The following is a 21176-nucleotide window of genomic DNA, read 5'->3' as shown; positions in this document are numbered from 1 at the left end:
TGCAAAATTATATAGACTAAAATATATAATCTTAACTTTAATATTAGAGTACTTCCAAAAGTGTTTTAGCAGAAAACAAAATCTGCAAAATTTAGTCCGAATTTCCTCTGTTTGACTAAAAGTCTATTTTCGTTTTGGCATAATTTCATAATATAGTAGAAATATCAAATGTTATGTCAATAATAATTCATTTCACAGATACTTTTTGTGTTTAGAACAAATTTTACTCATGACATTGAGCTTTATAACAATCCGAATTCGAGAACTCAAACCCTGAGTAAACAACACCCTTAATGTTGAATTTTTTTTTACTAATGTGAACTGATGATATGATACTTGGGTTTCAGAATATGTTTTTGAAATATGATCTGCCTATCAAATTACATTTTTCTAAACCTTTTAACGCTCCCGTTCTATACATTGATTTTTGTGAAAAAATCACTAAAATCAGTTTTCTCTCTTATTAAAGGGTCAATATATTAGCTTTTCTGTCAATTTATTTATTTATATAAAGTCTTCATTATACATAAAATTAGAAATATTTTATTATTGGAAGCATAAAAAAATAATAAAATTTTAAGAAAATTAGAGGATATACGGGCTAACCAATATCAATTTTAGTTTAAATATTTATTCCAATTTAGTAGTATAAGCTGATAGACATTCTGATATTCTATCATTTCATTGAAGAATAGAATCTTCAAATCTTAAACAAATGTCTACAGAACTTCAAAGAGCAACACTTATTTTTATCATCCTTTACGTTGAGGAAAAAGGTAGTGACCTTGACCTGACCTTTTTGTGAAAACAAAAAAGGTTTAATTTGATTAAACTGATAAGTTATTTGGTAATATGATTAGTTTAACTGTGTCAAAATTTCATGAATTTCTTATTATAAGAAGTATGTTTGACAACGAGAAGACCCCTTCCTTAAATGTATTGTTAACCATTTAATTGTATAATTTTACATGGTTCATGATAATAGTGAATTGCTACAATATTTATTTATGAACTGATTGATATGTTGTTTTTTTTAATTTGTAACCTCCCTTAAACTTCTCGAGATTAACTGTGGGGTGCTGTCTGGGAGGGGAACATACTTCACCAGCAACTTTATTAATCTGTAAATGCCTTTGCAGGGGTAGAGTAGTCCGTATGAATAGATGTAAATTGCCTAAAACGGTGTAGTCTAGTGTTGAAGATGTCGGAGGCTCAATCTAGACGGGCACTAGATAGATTTGTAATTAAGTTTTACATTATTTATTTATTTGGATTTACCGAGTGGCACTATTTATATTACCGACGTTCTTGGTAAAATTATTCCACACCAAGGACTGTTTGATAAATAATATAGTGATAGCCTTTAATTAAATGGCTATCTTTCCCCTGTTATATAAAATTAACCGGTTTGCACCTAAATATTAACCAAGGTAAAATATTTTGGTAGTTTGGTTACTTGGTTAATTACCGAGTCCACTTAAATATTTACCAAGGTGGAGTCTGTGTGATTGGGTTGCCAAGTAAATCACCAAACATCACCACAACATTTTCCGAGGTGTTTCATTGATTAATAATCTATTTATTGTGTATTTTTGTTTATTAGATGAAGAATATCAAATTATTATTTTTAGATTTATAGCATGCCGACTCAATATATCGAGTATCTGGGTCGCATGCTGACTGACGTTTTTCGTACTAATTGCTTGAACATAATTATTCACCATGTTGTCTACGGACTTTTCCGTTATTCTCCCGATTAAGACAAAGAACACACGGCGGGTGTGACCGGTCAGCACAGGATGTTCACTCTTCCTAGGCACCTGATACTACCTCCGTGGCGCTCTGCTTTGAAATTGTATTTCGTTTTAAGGATTTTTTAGATGGTTGACAGTTTGTTATTTTTTTATTGTAAATAAACTGTATATGAGATTTTTGGTCCTTCGTTGTTATTAAAACTATAAAATATATAAAATATAAATTTGGTATTTATCAATTCTGGGAAATTCATAGTTTTCGCCAGGATCAAATACCCTAGAAATAAAACTGTGTTGACGTGTTTGCCTCGCGTCATAATACTCGTAAAAGATATTTTCTATTTAAGGCGTGACTACTTACAAAGCAGCAAGATGTTTTTTAATGTCCCGAGCTTTAAATTTCATTTAGAGATAATGACATATACATTATTTTTAAATGCTTTCTGTCTAAAAAAAAATACTGTTTGATAACAGTTTTATCAATGTACATTTAATTGTATTTCAATTCACTCTTAATCTAAAGTTCTATATGTATTCTTCCAAATTACATTTGAAATTACAATTGCTTATAAACATACTGATAAATTTTTGTATCTATGAAATCTACCCCCCCCCCCTCCAAAAAAAAAAGGAATTAATTATATCGAAAATCTTCTTTGATGATTAAAAAAAATATGTTTACTTATAGAAATGCAAAAAAAGTTATTTTCTCGATACGAATGCAGCTTCCTGGGCCGGGATTCATAAAGATTCTAAGATTTTTCTTAAAAAATGCACTTAAGTGTTAAATAAATTCTTAGTTAAGAAAAAAACTTAAGAACAAATTCATAAAAATACTAAACATAATTCTTAACTGAGTATAAACTTAAGAAATTCATGTACTTAAGTCAAAGCTCCATGACAACACTTACAAATTCCCGGAATTTTCCTTGCCTACAAACGCGCTCTTTTGTGAAAGAGGTAAAAAAAGTTAAGACTGTGACGTGAATTAGCAGACGGGAAAAAGTCAAAACAATGGATTCGCAGACGAAAAGAAAACCCAATTGGAATGCCGATGAAACGCTAGCACTAACAAACCTAGTCGATGAAAATAAGCAGATATTGAGGGGGAAATTAGGACCATCGCTGACTTCAGAAATGAAAAGCCGGATGTGGCGAAACATTGCAGTTTCATTGACTGCCATGGGTGTTGGGCCCGGTAGAACCGCTGCAGAGGTTGAGAAGAAATGGCACAACATTTTCTCTAAATCTAAATCAGAGATATCTGATCACAGAAGAGCTACGACTGGAACAGGTTTGTTATTACGCACAAAATTGAGCTTGTTTTCAAAATTTAAGTTCGCATACAAATTGCATGATACAATGATACACATTTATTTCGTTTCAGTAATGACAATTGAAGGATACAATGTAGGCCTATACTTATATATAATTTGATTCACTGTATAATAAAAAAGACTAATCAATTTAATATTTCCTGTACAATACAAAATTTGCCGCGAAAGGATTTGTATAAACTCCGATCGAATTCATTTGCTATAACCGAGGAAATGTGGATCGCCAAATTTGAACAATTCACATTTTCGGTGTGTTATTCATTATCATGTTCAGCTAAACCACAAATGAGAAGTTGTATGAGGCCTTGTGTTAAACAATGTTGTTTTTTTAATGCAAAAGCAATGGAAATTAAATTGTAAACAATTAACACTGAAAAAAATACATGCACCGACCTAAGGGGGGGGGGGGGGGGGGTCATTGGCGTTTTGACCCCCAACCCCGGGAAATTTATTTAAAATCAAGTTGTAACTATGCCTTGGATCCCCTCACAATGTCAAACCTTGGAAAACCCTCCTTCCATGGAAAAATATGGACATTAGGAATTTAAGGTGGCTCTATACACCACTTTTTGATGACGCAGTACGCAAAAAAGTAAATCTGGAAACATGCATTTCCGGTACTGGCTGATTTAAACTGAGGTGAATTGTATGGGAATCGCTATTTTGAAAAATTTGTTAAATGGATAGATTTAATTTGATAATTGGAAAATTCATTACTTACAAGTAATGTGGTATGTGACACCTTCACGTTGTGTGGTATTATTTATCGAAATAAACAATAAAATCAAGTATAAATTTTTTAAGAGTTTCTTTAGCATCATCGATATATTACACCGTAGCGCAGTGGGTTAGTGGGTTCACTACAAACCAGTAGGTCATGAGTTCGATTCCCGTTGAGGACAGTAAATTTTTTAACTTTCCAAAAATTTCTAAAACGTATTTTTTGGTTGAATACCGTGAAAGAAAATTCTAAACAGGTGAAAATATTTCAATTATGATATACTTTAATGCACATTAATATCGACACCTAACGGGGATGAGAGGGTTGCTTTGCATTTCTCTCAGGTTGGGATACATAAATCCTATTAGCCTAGTCAATGTTCCCCTTTATTTATTTGACTTAGTTTTGCACTAAAGCGAATATATTCACTTATACAGGGCAAAGTCTATAATGAAATATGCATGTATTTATCATTCCAACATTATATTTAGGAAATTTTCTTCAACTCAGAAATGAAAAGTCCCCAAGGTGTTTGGGCCTTGGGACTTAGGAACGATAACCCTTACATGAGGAACTTTCATACCAAATTAAATTTAAAATATTTTTTGTGTTTATTTGCAATTGTTTTCATTCAATTTTTTATTTCACATTTATTAAAATACATTTTCTTATAATATCAAGCAACTTTTTCAGATGATTTGTCAACAGAGTAAGAAAATATGAAAAAATATGTTTTGGGGAAATACTAAAAAAAATTGCAATAATAACATTTTTGAATGTTAAGAAGTGTTATTTTTTTTTATGTGTCCGACGGAAATATCCATCATATGACAAAATAATTTCTCTCAATTTGTTGTCTTTAAAAAAAATATTTTACAAAAACACGACAAAACATTAAAAAATTCTTTTAAAATACCTATAGAATCCCTATCGTCATTTTAATATTTGATAAGTATATGTTTTGTGGTCTTCTATTGAAAATTGGAATAAACTGTGGGTGTATAGAGCCACCTTAATAAAATTAATATGAATTTTCTGCCGCGGGGGGGGGGGGGGGGGGGGGGGGGGGGCTTCCACAGACCCTTTTTAGATCTGCGCATGCACACATGAAAATATAATACTTGGATTTCAATTATGATTATAAATACCACATGTATAAATGTAATAAAGAAATTATGATCACAATTAGATGGAATCGCAATATATTTTGAATTTTTGTATAATCTTTTACTGTTATTTTGCATATCAAATTATGTTGCTGTGTACTATTCTCAATTGATTAATTGATGATTGAAGGTGGTGGTCCTCCCCAAAAGACACTCAGCACAATCGCCATGGCTGTTTCAAATGTGGTGGGGGAAAACAACACTTGCCTGTCTGGTATTCCCGGAGGTTTGGACACCTCTATCATTCAGTTGGGCGGACTTATTGGAGAAGAGCCAGTGTAAGAATATATACACTAGTATGCGTGTGTGACTAAACAATCTCATTTAAAATTACTGGTATCAAGAATTCATAGAAAAAGGTATATATAAAGAAAAATAAGTAACTTGAGCTGTATGAACAAAACTGATGAAATTTATTGAGATAGGCATATTTCATGACTTTTCATTGATATCAATCATTCCAAGTATGAAATAAAATATTTATAAAAAAATGTTTTTGCAAAGATCATAAAATCATAAAACTCCAAATATGGTAACATCTACAGACAAACAAAATTTTAATCTTCACATTTTTTGCAGTGGGATCAATATTATTGAGGGACCACCAGATACAGTTCCCCACATTCTGGACCCAGAATCACCTCCGCCGCCATCTCCATCTTCATGGATGCTGCCATTAAGCAGAGGTCGCACCAACTGCTCTAATCCTAAAAGGAAAATTGAGGAACTGACTTTGAAGAAGCTAGAATTAGAAGTTCAGTATCTAGAGTTGAAAATCAAAAAGCTGAAGAAAGAGGAATGAAAAAAAACTATGTCCATTCAATCCATTAGTAAAACAGAAATTAATTTATATAAATAATGAAGTAAAATGTCAATAGAAATGTAAAGTTAAATTTAAAAGAAATAGTATTTATGACAAATTTTAGAGATTCAGTAGTTAAATCAATGAATTTAGTAAGAAAGACTTGAAATATGTGCACCTATGATGATCATCTACATGTACAACTAGTGATTTTTATGTGATATTTTATGAAATTTATTTTAATACAAATGTTGTTGTTGTTGTTGCTGTTAATGTTATTTTAAAAAAAACCTGAATATTTTAAAACATGTATGTTTGTTTTCACTCAAATGCCTACCAGTCAAAAGTGAGTTTCAGCGAACAGCTGTCTGTAACGAATTCCATCATTCTGTTGACCATTCTGTACATTCAGCCCGTCATTCTGCTGATTGTCATCCAGGTCACCATCCAGGGGGCATGGTATCTGTCTGTCTTTGCAGATATTGTGTAAGATGCAACAAGCAACAATTACTTGGCAAGTCTTGTCTGGGGATAATCTAACCTCTCCATGCAGAACGTGGAATCTTCTCTTAAGCTGTCCTATGCCTCTCTCCACAATACTTCTTGTCTTTTTATGAGCCCTATAAAATACCCTTAATAAATCAATTCTTTAACATATCTTTGAAATTTAAAATAAAAAATTATGCATATTTTTTAATCATAAAAATTATCAAATTCCATAGATAAGAACACTAATTAACAGATCCCTATTAAGCAGCTCAATGATACTACTTGGCAGATAAATGCCTAAGAATTACTGTAAGCTTCTTTCTGCTTACTTCTATACACATGTCCAGTAAAAGCTATAGCATCAGCAGCAAGGTGCATTTTAAATTCAGAACATGTTGATGCACTTTATTTCTGATAAATCTCAGCATATAAAAGATTTGGAATTATATAATTAATATGAACCCTTGACAGATGAAGTGAATGGTCTCACACAGATTAAATGATTCTTTTCTGAAATTGTCAAATTTAAAATAATACTTCTGTAAAATATTCCCCCGCAAAGATTATAATTACCATGTACATATGTTGCTTTTCAATTTATAATTATGATATAAGTATATGACTACTTATATAGGCATATAATTACATGTATATGTGTGGATATTTTTAGATATTGAAATGATATACTAGGGAAAATAATTCTTAATGGTTCAAAAATCAAATTAACCAAATGATATTACTCCCCCCCCCCCCCCCCCCCCCAATTAAAAAAAATATAAATGGGAAATTTCCTAAATTGATAGAGAGAGATAGTTTAAACAGTAATGTAGAACTAGCAGCAAAATGCCATATCATCCCGTTATATTCTGTACAGTGACAGTTTTGAATGAAATAAAATTTTGGTGGAATGAAATTCATTGATCCGCCCCATGTTATGTATATATTTAGCACTGCTGTCTCCAGAGGGCGCTTATCAGGAAAACGAAAGTAGAACGGTCATGGCCATTTTTTCGCTGCTTTTTTCGTGTTGGTTGTATCATGTATGGACAGGGTGGATGTATATATTAGACATTACTTAGCTTTTACCTGACAGAGAATTATGTGAAATGGGAAACGTACCTGTTATAGTTTGTTTGACAACCTTGGTTTGGTCGCAAAAATGGAGTTAGGAGCCATCTCTTTGAAGGATACCCGCTGTCTCCTAGCAAATGCGTATGCACAGGGATTTTGTTTTGGTCAAACAATGACTTGAGTCCACTCTCATTCAAGATCCTAGCGTCATGTGTTGAGCCTGGCCATTTCGCTACGACATCAATTATCTTGTGGAATGGATCAAAGACGACCTGTGTGTTGATGCTGTGGTAATGATGTCTGTTGACATATTCGTTTTCGTATTGAGAAGGAGCGATAATTTGTACATGTGTGCCATCGATGGCCCCAACAATTCCAGGAAACCCAGCGATTTTGAAAAACTCTTCTTGGTTTTTGCGAATTTCCTGAAGATTTAGTGGAAATTTAATAAACTGAGCACAAATTCGTGGAGAAGAGAGACATCTTAGAGTTGCAGTAATTGACCTAGAAACAGTAGGCTGCGAGACACCCATGTCGTCTCCATTGCACAACTGCATTTTACTGGTAGCTAAAAATCTAAGTGTTAATAAAATTTTCTGCAGTGGAGAAAGTGCACAGTTTCTGCGTGAACCACTCATAAGTTCGTTACCAATCAACCCCTCTAGAAAACGGATACCGGCTGAATCAAATCTGTACCTCTCAACAAGTTCAGCATCACTGTACTCTACCAAACAGTCTTTTCTTTTGCGAAAACATCTTCTGTGTGCTCCGATGGCAGCCATTTTGATTTTGAACTTAAGTTTTTCTTAGAACTTTAAGACACCTCAAGAGGACTCTTAGATTTAAGTATTGCTTAAGATTTTTCTTAGGCATAAGTTGTTTTATGAATAAAACTTAAGTTTAAAACAAATTCTTAGCGTGACTTAAGTATTTTTTATGAGTTTAAGTATTTTCTTACACTTAAGTGCTGTTTAAGTATCTTTATGAATCCCAGCCCTGGTTCTTAATGTTCTTTATGTTATTATTTTTACCTGCCATAGAAAAGCCGGTCAGATTAAATGTATATAGATGAATGAATTAAATGGGTTTTTTGTAGACGAATATTTCATTCTCATAGCTTTCATTTTATAGCATTTTAATCTTTAGTTAATATTTAATTTTTGACATCAATGTATTTTGTTATCAAGGTAAGTGCTGAATTTTTTGCTATTAAAATGTGCAGTCTTATATAGACGAATGAATCTATTGAAAAGAAATAGTTCTTATTGATTAAAGTGCTTACATAAGTCTATTAGTAAAATGTTTTTATTACATGTATTTTTATAATCAATGTCTTCATATAGAAACGGTTTCATCTGTTTCAGCCCATTACATCCATAAATTACTGTTAACTCCTGCCATTTTTTTTTATATGAACAGTAATTCTGTGTTCCTATTTTACAAATTGAACTATTTTCTGACCTCGTCTTCGTGATATAACTCAAATCTAATGAGCGGATAAAACACTTAATGCTCATTTGATGATTTAATGCAATTATAATATATGAAAAAAGGTTATTAAAACGATGTTAATGATAACTATATAACAAATGTTGAAACAATAATACCTTGATTTAAAAAGATTTACCTTTTATTTGATAATTAATACTTTTACTGCTACTACTACTACAACTTCTTTTACTACTACAACTTATTATATTTTTTTGACAAAAGTCGATCCTCAAATTAATAGGAAAATCATAGAAATAATATGAACGAGTATATTATTAATGAACTCTTTTTAAATTAAATTTGTTGATTAAAAACAATAAAACTATCAGATCACTGTGGGCGTAACATATATTAAAAATATTTATTTTTACATACATACATTGTTGCCGGAGGACACAATTACATGTACAAGGTAAGAAGTTAAGCTTTTTAAATAATCAAATTATGACTCGCAAGACTGGCAATGCTCTCAGTACTTTGATTTATATATAATGTGGGTTAAAACGAAGGATAACTCTTTCAAACTAACTGCGCGATACATTGTTTACGGCGTTTTTGTTTATTTAAATCAAACTTAAGGCATGTTTTGTTACTTGAAGTAAATATAAGAGACAACGATTTCTTTGAAACGACAACAATTTGCACATTTGCGCTATCCTTATGTGCAAAAAAATGAATGATTAAAAAACGATCGACAACAAGCTATATAACAGTCATATAGTAAACAAGACGATACCCTGTATGAGAAACTTTTCCAATGATATCAATGTAATATTCCATCTTTTTAAATCATTAATCTGTTATTCAAACACTAAAGCATACATATGTTTGAGTTTTCTTAACTTATGTTTACTTATTATTTACATTATAACAGCGTAGATGTAAATAAGACTGCTACAGTTTTCCCCCTTAACGGCCGCTAACGTTGGTCAAATGTGAAAAAAAGTTGCAGGCATCTAAAGTAAAAATTTTTGAAACTACTTCATATTCCTTAGAGGATGGTGAAAATTAAAATTCATATATCTTTTTTATCAGCTCTCAAAACCTTTTGAAATCTTAAGAACACCCTTAGATTAGTCCACTCTAACATATTAGCGCGTAAAAATCATAGAAAATATTTGCAAAAGTTCCTTTCTAACCGACAGCCTGCAAGACAGTGATTTTACATACTCCGGCGCTAAGCCGGGAACCGTAGTTATATATATATATATATATATATATATATATATATATATATATATATATATATATATATATATATATATATATATATATATATAATGCTCTCAGACAATTAGTGTTAAGCTTTTTATAAATGATATAACACATTGCTTATAGCAGAAAGAATTCTGCCATACATTTAGTAGTTTTATAACTTACATATGCCATAGCATTAGAGGTGTACATTTGTGCTAAACAGCATCACGACATGCAATGTATTCGAAGACATTGACGAAAGTAATTGATTGCATACTTGCATCAAGCTAAATCATTTTATATATAAACATTGCAACTTGTACACCAATTTAGTTCCTTAGCATAGCCTGAGGCTCTGTTTTATATGTAAACATTGCAAACCTGCTTATTATAACATACATGTATCATTGCTCCTGCCGCCATAGCATTGGAGCTGTATCTTATATTCATTCAAATAAGCTGATATAGCTTTTAAATTTTCAGAAATATTCATATTCTGGTATTTGTTTGGTAAATTGTCATAGACCAAAAATCAAAGCTGTTACCTGTGTCCAAACAAATTATAACAAGTGATGCAAAGTCTTGTCTGCAGATTGATCTGGATGTTTTGAACTGAAATAAACATATCAGGTTAAATAGATAATATTACAAACATAAGGCTAATCTAATAAAATTGTTAAAGGTTTAAGGAACACTTGATAAAATGTTAATTACTTGAAGTGTGACCGCATTGTTCACATCAGACTTATTAAACAAAATTATGGGAAATAAAATTGCACGATGGGTGGTTACAAAGCAATATTTACAACTAGAAGCCCTTGTCGTCATTGCTGTTTACAGAAGGACTAGGCTTGGGTTCCTGTCTTAGCTGAATTAATATGACACCTCTAATCTGTCTAAACAGTTTATGGAACCCCAAGTCATTAAGATGAACCCCGTTGCATAAGATTGGTTTTTGACTTTCCGCGAATCCTCTTTTTTGACTCGTTGATTATAAATAAGATATATATAAAATGTATATATATATATATATATATATATATATATATATATATATATATATATATATATATATATATATATATATATATATATATATATATATATCTATATATATATATATATATATATATATATATATATATATATATATATATATATAATTTCTAGTAACTTCTCTAGGGAGAAAACTCAGCACGGTAGCAGACTTTAAATGGAAACACCTTTTAAGTTGAGTCCCATAGGCAGTCAATTTAGAAACAATACATTCCAAACTAAAATCTAGTTCACTCGAGTCCAAATCATTGCCTCCAATGAAAACAATTAGGTGCTGAGGTCTACACCGTCGTACTGCAGATGTAATAAGGGATAGATGGTGACCATTGTTCACAAGTCCTCCACTTATACCGAAATAGTTCACCTCTTTGAGTTCATATATATTAAACACAAAATTAGCGAAGCGACGTGAACCTAAAAATGTTTTGAGTCTTTTCACATGCGAATCGCCCACTATCAATGTTGACATTATGAAATAAACAATAGAAAAAGTTGACACAGATATTTTCACAAATTACACGCAAATATACACAAGTTCAAACTGCTGTATAATAAATCACATCCACGTCTCTGGTACATCGCACACAATAACTTTGACATCAATGGGCAACAATGTTATGACTGGAGTGTCACTGGCGCCATTTTGATTCGCGCGAAAATCACTTCTGCAGTATCATGAAGCCTTGTTAAATCGTTAAAAAACGGGATATAGATAACGTTACCTATGAGAACACTAACCAGGTCCCGTTAGTGAATTGTTGAAGTCGCAGAATATCGAAAAATTAGACGGACGGGGTCGTAATTCATGTAAACATCTTCTTTCACAAACCGTGGACAATCATGGATGTTTACAAAATGAACAATGAATACGCATGCGCAGACTAGCTAATATGCATAACTTGCCAGTGCACATGCCTAAACTAAAAATACACAGTAGTGGAAAACAATACCACGTGGTAAACAAAACATACAAATAAAGTGGTCAACATGCATCAATTATTTATGGACATAAAATCTGGTTGGGTTACATTGAAACTGCTTAATGCTGTTCTTGTAAAGTTTTGCATGGTATTACCAATCACGTAATGTTTTAAAAAGGATGTAACACTCTTCGATACACATTTCATAAATTCATAAAAGTCGTATATTTGTCTAACACAGCGTGCACTTATTATCAAGTGATTACTAATCAATGTGATTACTAATCAATGAATTATTCTAATAAAGTAAATCATTCAATAAACAATAATGCAATAACCACATTCATCAATAGAAGAGAGTTATGTTATTTATATATGACAGGTAAAAGTCTAAATTATGAATTGTTGAATTAAATCTCAACAAAATACCAAAAAAAAAACCAAAACATATTTATATTTATTCATGAACAAAAGTAGCAATAAATGCTTTGCATTTACAACTCCATACATCAACTGAATTATATCTTTGATTTTTTCATTCTACGTTAATCAATATCCAAAACCTACGTAATGTTTAATTATGACGTCACGCTTGGTTCGAATACACAGTGTAATATCAAAAATTCATTACATATGTGATACCACTGTATATTGAACTAAACATAAATGTGATAAATATATATAATATTTTAAGTGGGACTTGCAAATCATTTGAAAGTATTGGCAACGCCTCAAGAATATTTTTCTTAAAAATTCGTAAACTATTTTAATCACATCTATATGATAATAACCTGTTAAGCTACTGAATTCATGTCTTCAAAATGTATTCTTCGATTAAGCTTCAAAGTAGGGCCATTTGATCTTTTCAATGACATTATTTTTTTCTCTGAAATTCAGTTATAATTTGAAACTGAAAACCTTTGTTTTAATGTTTCATTAGTCTTATCTGTATAAACTTAAATGTTTTTACTGATGTTTTCTTAATACTTTGTTGGAAACATGTATTAGCATTCTGATGTCATGCTGCATGTTATTTGCCTCCAATTGCTTTCCTTCATTGCTTATATATTTTGAATGTACACTTTCCTGTGTTATTATGTTAATTTCAAAGAGAGTAGAAACTCTATAAGTGTTATTAACCAGAATAAGACGACTTCGATAAAGTCTTTAAAAAGTAGATGGCAGTGAAACCTGTTGATGCATGTGGGCCAAATAAGAATACATTTGTTTGAACTATTTTTCTGTAAATTTACGGATATCTAAAATGTGTGTAATATGTAGTTAATTTTTTATATAAAAATTGAGTATCAAATCTGATTTGTATGAGTCAAATTCGTTAGATACGCTAACCACTTTGTAAATTATCAATACAAGAAGATATATTTCTCCCTCTTTTTTCTGACAAACACAAATACATGTACAGTGTACATTGAATATATTTCTTTTCTGTAATCATTATATATTGTTAATCTTTTTTTCTACATATGCAACTCTGTGTGGTAGCACTGATATGTTAATATCGAAAACGACATGTTATTAAATGAGTGCAATATACAAAGAATAAATACTAAACACAACACAAATATACTGCACAGAGCTCTCTGTTTATAACAAGAATACTCTCCATGGAAAATAACTCCTGGTAGTGTATTGTTGTATTAGATAACCCACTGTCAATGTACAGGACAGGTGTTGGTACAGACAGCAGGTATAGTGTTTCTTGTAAAGTTATTGTTCCTGAGACATAGAGTCCTCTCTGATATAAATATTGGATAGGTACAAATATCATTCCAGTTAGTAGGATGTGTTAAATATCGACAGTTGTGTAACGAGGCAGTTGTCCTACAATCATTTCGTGCATATCTTTTATAATCTTATGCTATGCTATGATACGCGGTTTATTAATATGCTGAGATTTCAATGCAATGCTATGATATTTGAACAAAACGCGTTCATACACAGAAGAATTCCAAACATTTTGAAATGGATTAATAAGAAGCCATTATAATTTACCACCAATCTGCAATGTGAATATTTATTCTTTGAAATAAAATTATTCAAAACCGAGTTAAGTTAATGATGTATGCCATGCTATAATATACCATGGTATGATATGACAAATAAGAATCTATGAGATTGTATATTATGATATGAAATTCCAGTGCTATAGTATGGGATTTCAACGCATGCTATACTAGTTCAGTGCTATGTTTTACTATTTCGTATATTGTAAAAGATATGCTTGATCTTACTGTAGAACTATAGTTACGGCGATAAATATCAACATAATTCGCTCTAGGACATTGTTTTTTTTAGAACATATATTAAACTGATCCATACTGGGACACTGTTGCATTAGCTCATATAACAAAGCAAACACAGTGTAGCTTCAGTAAGGTGTTCATCTTACCTAAAAGAAATGTTTATGAAAACGAAGAGTCCGAAGTACAGTATAAGTAAATACTTAACAATCATTTCAATGTAGTGTGTAAAAAAATATGTCGAAACATTATAATTTCTCAATGAAACTGGTCATTGAATATGCCAATGCTCCACTTTTTATTATTGTAGTGATAAAACTACAGCATTGTAACTCATTCACAATCGTTATAGTCCACTATTCAAACAATACCGGAAAGACACTCTTGAGTGCACGCCACCTAAATGTTCACACGTTACACTGGAAGTGATCTTTGAATGAATGGTGTCAAATGAATGCAACCCCCATCCGCCAACAAAAAAAAAACCCATAAAACAAAATTAAATTCCTATATTATTTCAACTAATTTGATATGAGAATAGAGTGTAGAGCCACTGCATGAATTCATGTCTTGAAACTATATTTTACACTTAAGTTTAAAAGTAGGGTCACTTGATGTTATAGAAATTCAGTTATAATTTGAAATGTAATACTATCGTTTAAAATTTTTACATTAGCCTTCTCTTTTCATACTTAAATTATTTTTACCCATGTTTTCTTAATACTTTGTTGGAAACATGTATTAGCATACTGATGTCATATTGTATTTGATTTGCCTCCAATTGCTTTCCTTCTTTGCTTATATATTTTCAATGTACCATTCCCTGTGTTATTGTGTTAGTTTCAAAGACTTTTAAAACTCTATAAGTGCTATTAACCAGAAAAAGACGACTTCTATAAAGTCTAAAAAAGTAGTGAAACCCTTCAGTGTGTAGGCCAGATAAGAATACATTTGTATGAACTTTGCTTCTGTAAATTTACGGATATGTAAAATGTGTGTAATATGTAGCTAATTATTTATATAAATAATGAGTATCCACTCTGATTTGTATGAGTCAAATTCGTTAGATACGCTAACCACTTTGTAAATTATCAATTCAAGAAGCTATATTTTTCTTCTTTCTTCCGAAAAAAACATATACATGTACAGTGTACATTAAATATATTCCTTTTCTGTAATCATTATATATTGTTAATCTTTTTTTCTACATATGTAACTTTGTGTGGTAGCACAGATATCTTAATATCGACATGTTATTATATGAGTGCAATATACAAACTATAAACAATACACACAACACACATCTACTGCACAGAGTTCTCTGTATATAACTAGAACACTTGTCATGGAAGATAACTCCTGGTAGTTTATCGTTGTATTAGATAACACACTGTCAATGTACTGGGCAGGAGGTGTTACCGACAGTAGGTATAGTGTTTCTTGTAATAGTATTGTTCCTGAGACATGGAGTCCTCTTTGATATAAATGTTGGAGACGTACAAATAGATTTCCAGTTAGTAGGATGTGTGGTAAATAATGACAGTTGTGTGACTAAGCATTTGTCTTACAGTCATTTCATGCATAACTTTTACATTTTTTTGCTATGCTATAATATGCAATTTTATTGAGATACTATGAGATTTCAATGCAACGCTATGAGATTTGAACAAAACGCATCCATACACAGAAGAGTTACACATATTTTGTAATAGAATAATAAGAAGCCAAAATTTACGACCAATCTGCAATGTGAATGAGATTGTATGCTATGGTATGGGACTCCGATGATAGCTATACGATTTCAATGCTGTGTTTTACGACTGCGTATGTTGTAAAAGATATGCTTGACCTTACTGTAGAACAATATTTACGGCGATAAATATCAACACAATTCGCTCTGGGACATTGTTATTTAGAACATAAATTTAACTGTTGCACACTGGGACACTGTTGCATTAGCTCATATAACATGGCAAACACAGAGTAGCTTCAGTCAGGTGTTGAGCTTCCCCAAAAAGAAATGTTAATGAAAACGAAGAGTCCGAGGTATTATATATAAGTAAATAAATAACAACAATGTCAATGTAGAGTGTATAACATATATATAGAAACATTATAATTTCTCAATGAAAATAGTCATTGAGAATTACATTGCTCCACTTTTCTTTTTATTTTAGGGAGAAAATGACACTATTACAGTTAAACTCATTCATAAACGTTATATTTCACTACTAAACCAATACCGGAAGTATACTTTACTCTAAAGTGCACGCCACTTAAATGTTCACACGTTACACTAGAAGTGATCCTTGAATGAATAGTGTCAAGTGAATTCAATGCCTGCCCCACCCCCCTCCAAAAAAAAAAACACTAAAAAAAAAACAAAAACAAAAAAAACACCAAACTAACAAACAACAACAACAAACAAACAACACACAAAATATTGATTGCCAAGTCATCTGATCATAATTGTCTTTGACAGACTTTTTCCAGACCGAATTATCATTTGCAAAAATGATTATAAAACTTTTTCTGGGGATGCACTTTTAATAAATCATTACCATCGGAATTTGGTATGATTTGTGACTTGGCAGGACTATCTTTGAGGCCACTCCGTTGGCATGAAAGCAATGTCTCATAGCATATTATATATTTGCATTGTAAAGTTCATAGGTCCTGGACGATTGAGGAAAAATAGAAAATTGAACAGTAATTGATACTTTCAATAAAACTATATTGTTTTTAAATGCTGCAGAAGGAAATAAAACAGAATGCAAATAATATTGTATGTAACACAACAATAGACAAGGTGATATTTATCTCTTATTCAAAAACAACAATGCTGATTTTAATTACTTAAATAATTATGCTTGATAGAAAAGTTTTAAAAGGCATAACTAATTGATGAACATAACTAGTCTAAATAAACTACAGTTCTGACGTATTAAAAAATGTACATTGACGTTAAAAATAAAATAAAGAGAATCTAAATTTGTGTACAGTATATATTTTTCCTTTAATAGATAAATTTAGGGAGAGTTAAGAAAAACGTATTGAGTGAGATATAAACCTACAATGTAATTGAACAAAAAACCATTCAAAAGCTTTATGGATTGTAAAGCTTATTCATGCCTGCCTTCTCATATCTATACTATTACGTAGCAAAACTCAACTCTTTCGTAAAGAATAAAACTTTTATTGAAGAATACATAGCATACAAGTTGCATGAAACATAATGCCATAGTCAAAGTCACAATATAATATAATACGAAATGAAGAATAAGTGATGTGATGTGACAAGTAGAAAATAGGCATTTCCTCAAATAAATGACATAAAACTCGAAGAACAATATTCATACATAAAACCTTGAAATATCACAAAGTATCCTGACAATAAATGACATAAAACTCGAAGAACAATATTCATACATAAAACCTTTAAAATATCACAAAGTATCCTGAGATTGAGACTAGTTAAAGTTTTAGACCTTTGGCAGAAATAGATAATAAAGTATCTGGTATGGGGTGTTCATCTGCCACCTTAACAAGATAGGTTATATCACTCATCGATAGGTTTATATACCTGTATATATATAAATATAGACAATCTTGTTAACGCCCCATATCCAAAAACCACATTGCAATTGAACAGAAATGTCAGTGCATGATTAAGAAAAATTGTACCAAGTTATTACAAAATAACTAATTTGTGGAAAATGGAACACCCTTCAACATAACGACTATTTTTAGAAAAAGCATACATGTACAAGCACATTTGAGTGTTTTATTCCCGGACTAAAAGTAAGATAAGTCAAAAAGACAACCAGTAGCTCTTGTCTTATGGTTGATATTAACTATAAACTAAAAAAGGTTACAACATAAAGACTATTATTACAAAAGACAAAACATGTACAAGCAAATTGACTGTTTGAGCCCCTGACTCAAAGTAAGATAATGGCACAGATATTCAAAACACAACCAGTAGCCCCTGTCTAATGGTTGCTAGAAAAAAAGGATCGTGAAGCCCCTGTCTTCACTGTCCATTAAAAAATGTCAAAACTCAAACGAATATCAACCAAAACTTAAGTGTTGGGATTCTAATGTACTTTTCAAAAGCACCAGAGTTCAATCTACCCATGCTCTGAATTTGTAATTCCGAAAACCCCTGAGAGGCAGCTGTAGTAGCAGCCTAAATGCGGAAGCTATGAGCTTTGTAAAGATGCAAGTCCAAATTACAAAAACGCTAAAGCCGAACGCAGTTGCTGTGTGAAGTATTGACGCGAGATGGGCGAACCATCCATGAAGGAAAATAACGGCTCTGATGGTGAGGAATGTTTCCTAAGATTTAGGTAATGTAGAAGTGCTTGGCATGGGCAAACTAAAGGATCAGTCGTATTTTGCTGCAGGCGTAGAGTAGTTGTGTTTGCTTTAGAATGCTTAAAGTGAGGTATATTTATATCTACTAGTATATACCTATTGCATGGACTATTGGATCCTAACGTGATATATCAAAAAAGAAGGACATGCTGGGTTGGAGCATTTGTTTTGGTAAGCTCTCCTACTCGTAAAAACACAAAATGCTAAGGTAAACATGGCCCGCAGGAGGGATTTAGTAAAAGCTGATGTGGTACTAAACTCCAAAGCATGAATTATTTCTTCAAAATTCTTGGGGTTATAGGTAGCCGTGAGTCAGATGATGGTTTCGATTTCCGGAATCCCTGAAGCATTTTACGAATGGTGAAATGTTGTGTAATATCCGTGTAGTTACCAAGTTGGAAAATAAAACTAAGTGACAGGGTGGTAGAGGAGATGCGTTATGTTGAAAGGATTGTTCAATAAAACAGTTGTAGGTTAAATAAGCTGATTTGTAAGCTGATAATGTTGATTCAGACAGAGAGTTGCGGACTAAAAAAATGGCTGTTTCAGTCAATTCCGCACAAATGCTGGAGGAACTGGAGTTGGCTCGTTGTCCATATGTGGAAAGCGGGCTTTGAATTTTTTCACCTGCAAGCGAGATAGTAAATCAGCGGCTGTATTAGAAATTCCTGGAATATGTTTGGCATGGAAATGAATGTTGTGTTGCAATGAAAGAATCATTAAACGCCTCATCAATTGCATTAGGTTTGGGTCCTTTGATGTAGTTTTGCTTATCACATGCACAACTGCTATATTGTCAGAATGTAATACAACGATACAGTTTTTCAGAAGAGGTACCCATAATTCTAATGCAATGACAATAGGTAAAATTTGTCTAACTGAAATGTGGTACTTTAACCATTCAGGAGCAAACTCGGAGTAAAACCATTTTGTGCGAAAGGTACATCCAAATCCGGCATTACTAGCATCAGTAAAAAAATACAATAAAGATGAAGAATGGGTTATGCCAGAAGGAAAAAAACCTTTGCCACTGAATTGGTTAAAAAACACCCCCAGCGTGCAGGTCAGCTTGTGCCTGTAGATTCGGTCGATGGTGGTGATATGGTTTTTTGAGGCCAATTGTTAGATCTATAAGACGTCTTAAAAAAGTACGACCAGGAAGAACTACACTACAGGCAAAATTGAGCATACCAATTAAAGATTACAGTTCCTTCAAAGTTGCAGAACACTTTGCTTTGAATTTTTGAATTCCCAATTTCAATTGAGTTAATTTATCTTGAGGTAATCGAATTTCGAAGTTCAAGGTATCTAATTCCATGCCCAAAAATGTGAGAGTTGTGGTGGAGTAAACATTTTTTTTCTGATTTTACGGGTAAGCCAATGTCATTAGATAGTTGATAAAAGGCAAGCAGAGCACTGTAACATATTGACGAGTGGGGTTCACTTAGGAAAAGAAAATCGTCTAGGATGTGCATGCAATGTATAACAGAGAATTTTGTTTCAAGGATCCATTGAAGAGCTGAGCGGAATTTTTCAAAAAGATTACATGAATAGCTGAGTCCAAAAGGCAATGTTTTGTCGTAGTAATACATATTGTCTACCATGAACTTAAGTAGTTCGAAATCATCTGGATGAATAGGGATCTGTTTATAAGTATTCTCAAGATCTGTCTTTGCTAACAACGCACCCCTTCCCAATTGTCTAATTATATTAATAGCCGTTTCCACTGATTGATATTGTACTGTACATAAATCTTAGGTAAAAAAGGTATGTTGTGATTTATAGACATACCCTCAGGATAAGATAAATGATGTATCAAACGAAATTCACCGACAGCTTTTTTGGGTACCAATCCAAGAGGTGAAACTTGTATATTAGGAAATGGTGGATTTGGGTAAGACCCGGCTATACGGTGTGCTCGTAACTCATTGCTGATTTTACTTTGAAGGATTCCATCATTATTGTTCAAAGAAGAGAGATTTCTAGAAATTCTAAAAGCACGTTGCCCCTGATATGGGATTATAAAACCAAAGGTAAACCCACTAATTTAAAATTGGGCCAAAGATGGATCATAGCCGTCAAGATAGCTGGCCAATTTGTCGACTTGAATTGGTGTGATGATACTTATATCCCTATCACTTAGTGGAGCCTTGTTGGTTAGAGCTGCTGGCAGGTTTTCTAGCATTTTGTTTCGCAAAGATTTGTTTCGGTCTATTGGGACACTGTCTTCGCGGATGCTTTCCCGCACAGTACTGGCAAACATGTTGATGGGGGCAGTTGGTTTTTGTGCACGAACCAACATTGTTGAGGGACTAGCAGTAGTTATGTGACTTGGATTGGGCACGAAAGGGCTGTTTCTTGTACTTGAGTTTAAAATCTAGTCCAGAAACTTAAGCTTCTTGGTATAGCTCAATATTTTTCTTCTCCCAAGCACATAATGAAGGTTCTTTTCATCATACATTAAAGCAGCAGAGTCCCCACACGAGTCAGTAATTCTTTGCACAGTGTGTGCGTACGTCATATTAAGTTTCCAA

The 21176-nt window shown here is 32.2% G+C and overlaps 1 protein-coding gene and 2 long non-coding RNA genes across 3 annotated transcripts in view; 2 read left to right on the top strand and 1 right to left on the bottom strand.

Moving 5' to 3' along the window:
* Positions 1 to 21176, top strand: part of LOC128168564 (uncharacterized) — a 104338-nt gene that overhangs the window by 38245 nt on the left and 44917 nt on the right. The window lies entirely within an intron of this gene.
* LOC128168565 (uncharacterized) overlaps positions 1 to 21176 on the bottom strand; it is a 104335-nt gene that overhangs the window by 45357 nt on the left and 37802 nt on the right. The window lies entirely within an intron of this gene.
* On the top strand, positions 2489 to 6099 carry LOC128168563 (uncharacterized). The gene is made up of 3 exons (XM_052834752.1): positions 2489 to 3048; positions 5109 to 5256; positions 5558 to 6099. The coding sequence occupies exons 1-3, from the start codon at positions 2769 to 2771 to the stop codon at positions 5778 to 5780; spliced, it is 651 nt and encodes a 216-aa protein (XP_052690712.1). The 5' UTR covers positions 2489 to 2768; the 3' UTR covers positions 5781 to 6099.

This window comes from Crassostrea angulata, unplaced genomic scaffold (genome assembly GCF_025612915.1).
Source record: "Crassostrea angulata isolate pt1a10 unplaced genomic scaffold, ASM2561291v2 HiC_scaffold_14, whole genome shotgun sequence".
Taxonomy (NCBI): Eukaryota; Metazoa; Mollusca; class Bivalvia; order Ostreida; family Ostreidae; genus Magallana; species Magallana angulata.
This window is presented reverse-complemented; position numbering and strand designations above follow the sequence as displayed.

What these genes read in the sequence shown, in the direction of transcription:
- LOC128168563 (XM_052834752.1), top strand. Translation starts at nt 2,769, where the DNA reads ATGGATTCGCAGACGAAAAGAAAACCCAATTGGAATGCCGATGAAACG. An exon ending in AAGAGCTACGACTGGAACAG is followed by an intron (nt 3,049 to 5,108) that starts GTTTGTTATTAC and finishes TGATGATTGAAG; the next exon opens with GTGGTGGTCCTCCCCAAAAG. An exon ending in CTTATTGGAGAAGAGCCAGT is followed by an intron (nt 5,257 to 5,557) that starts GTAAGAATATAT and finishes CATTTTTTGCAG; the next exon opens with TGGGATCAATATTATTGAGG.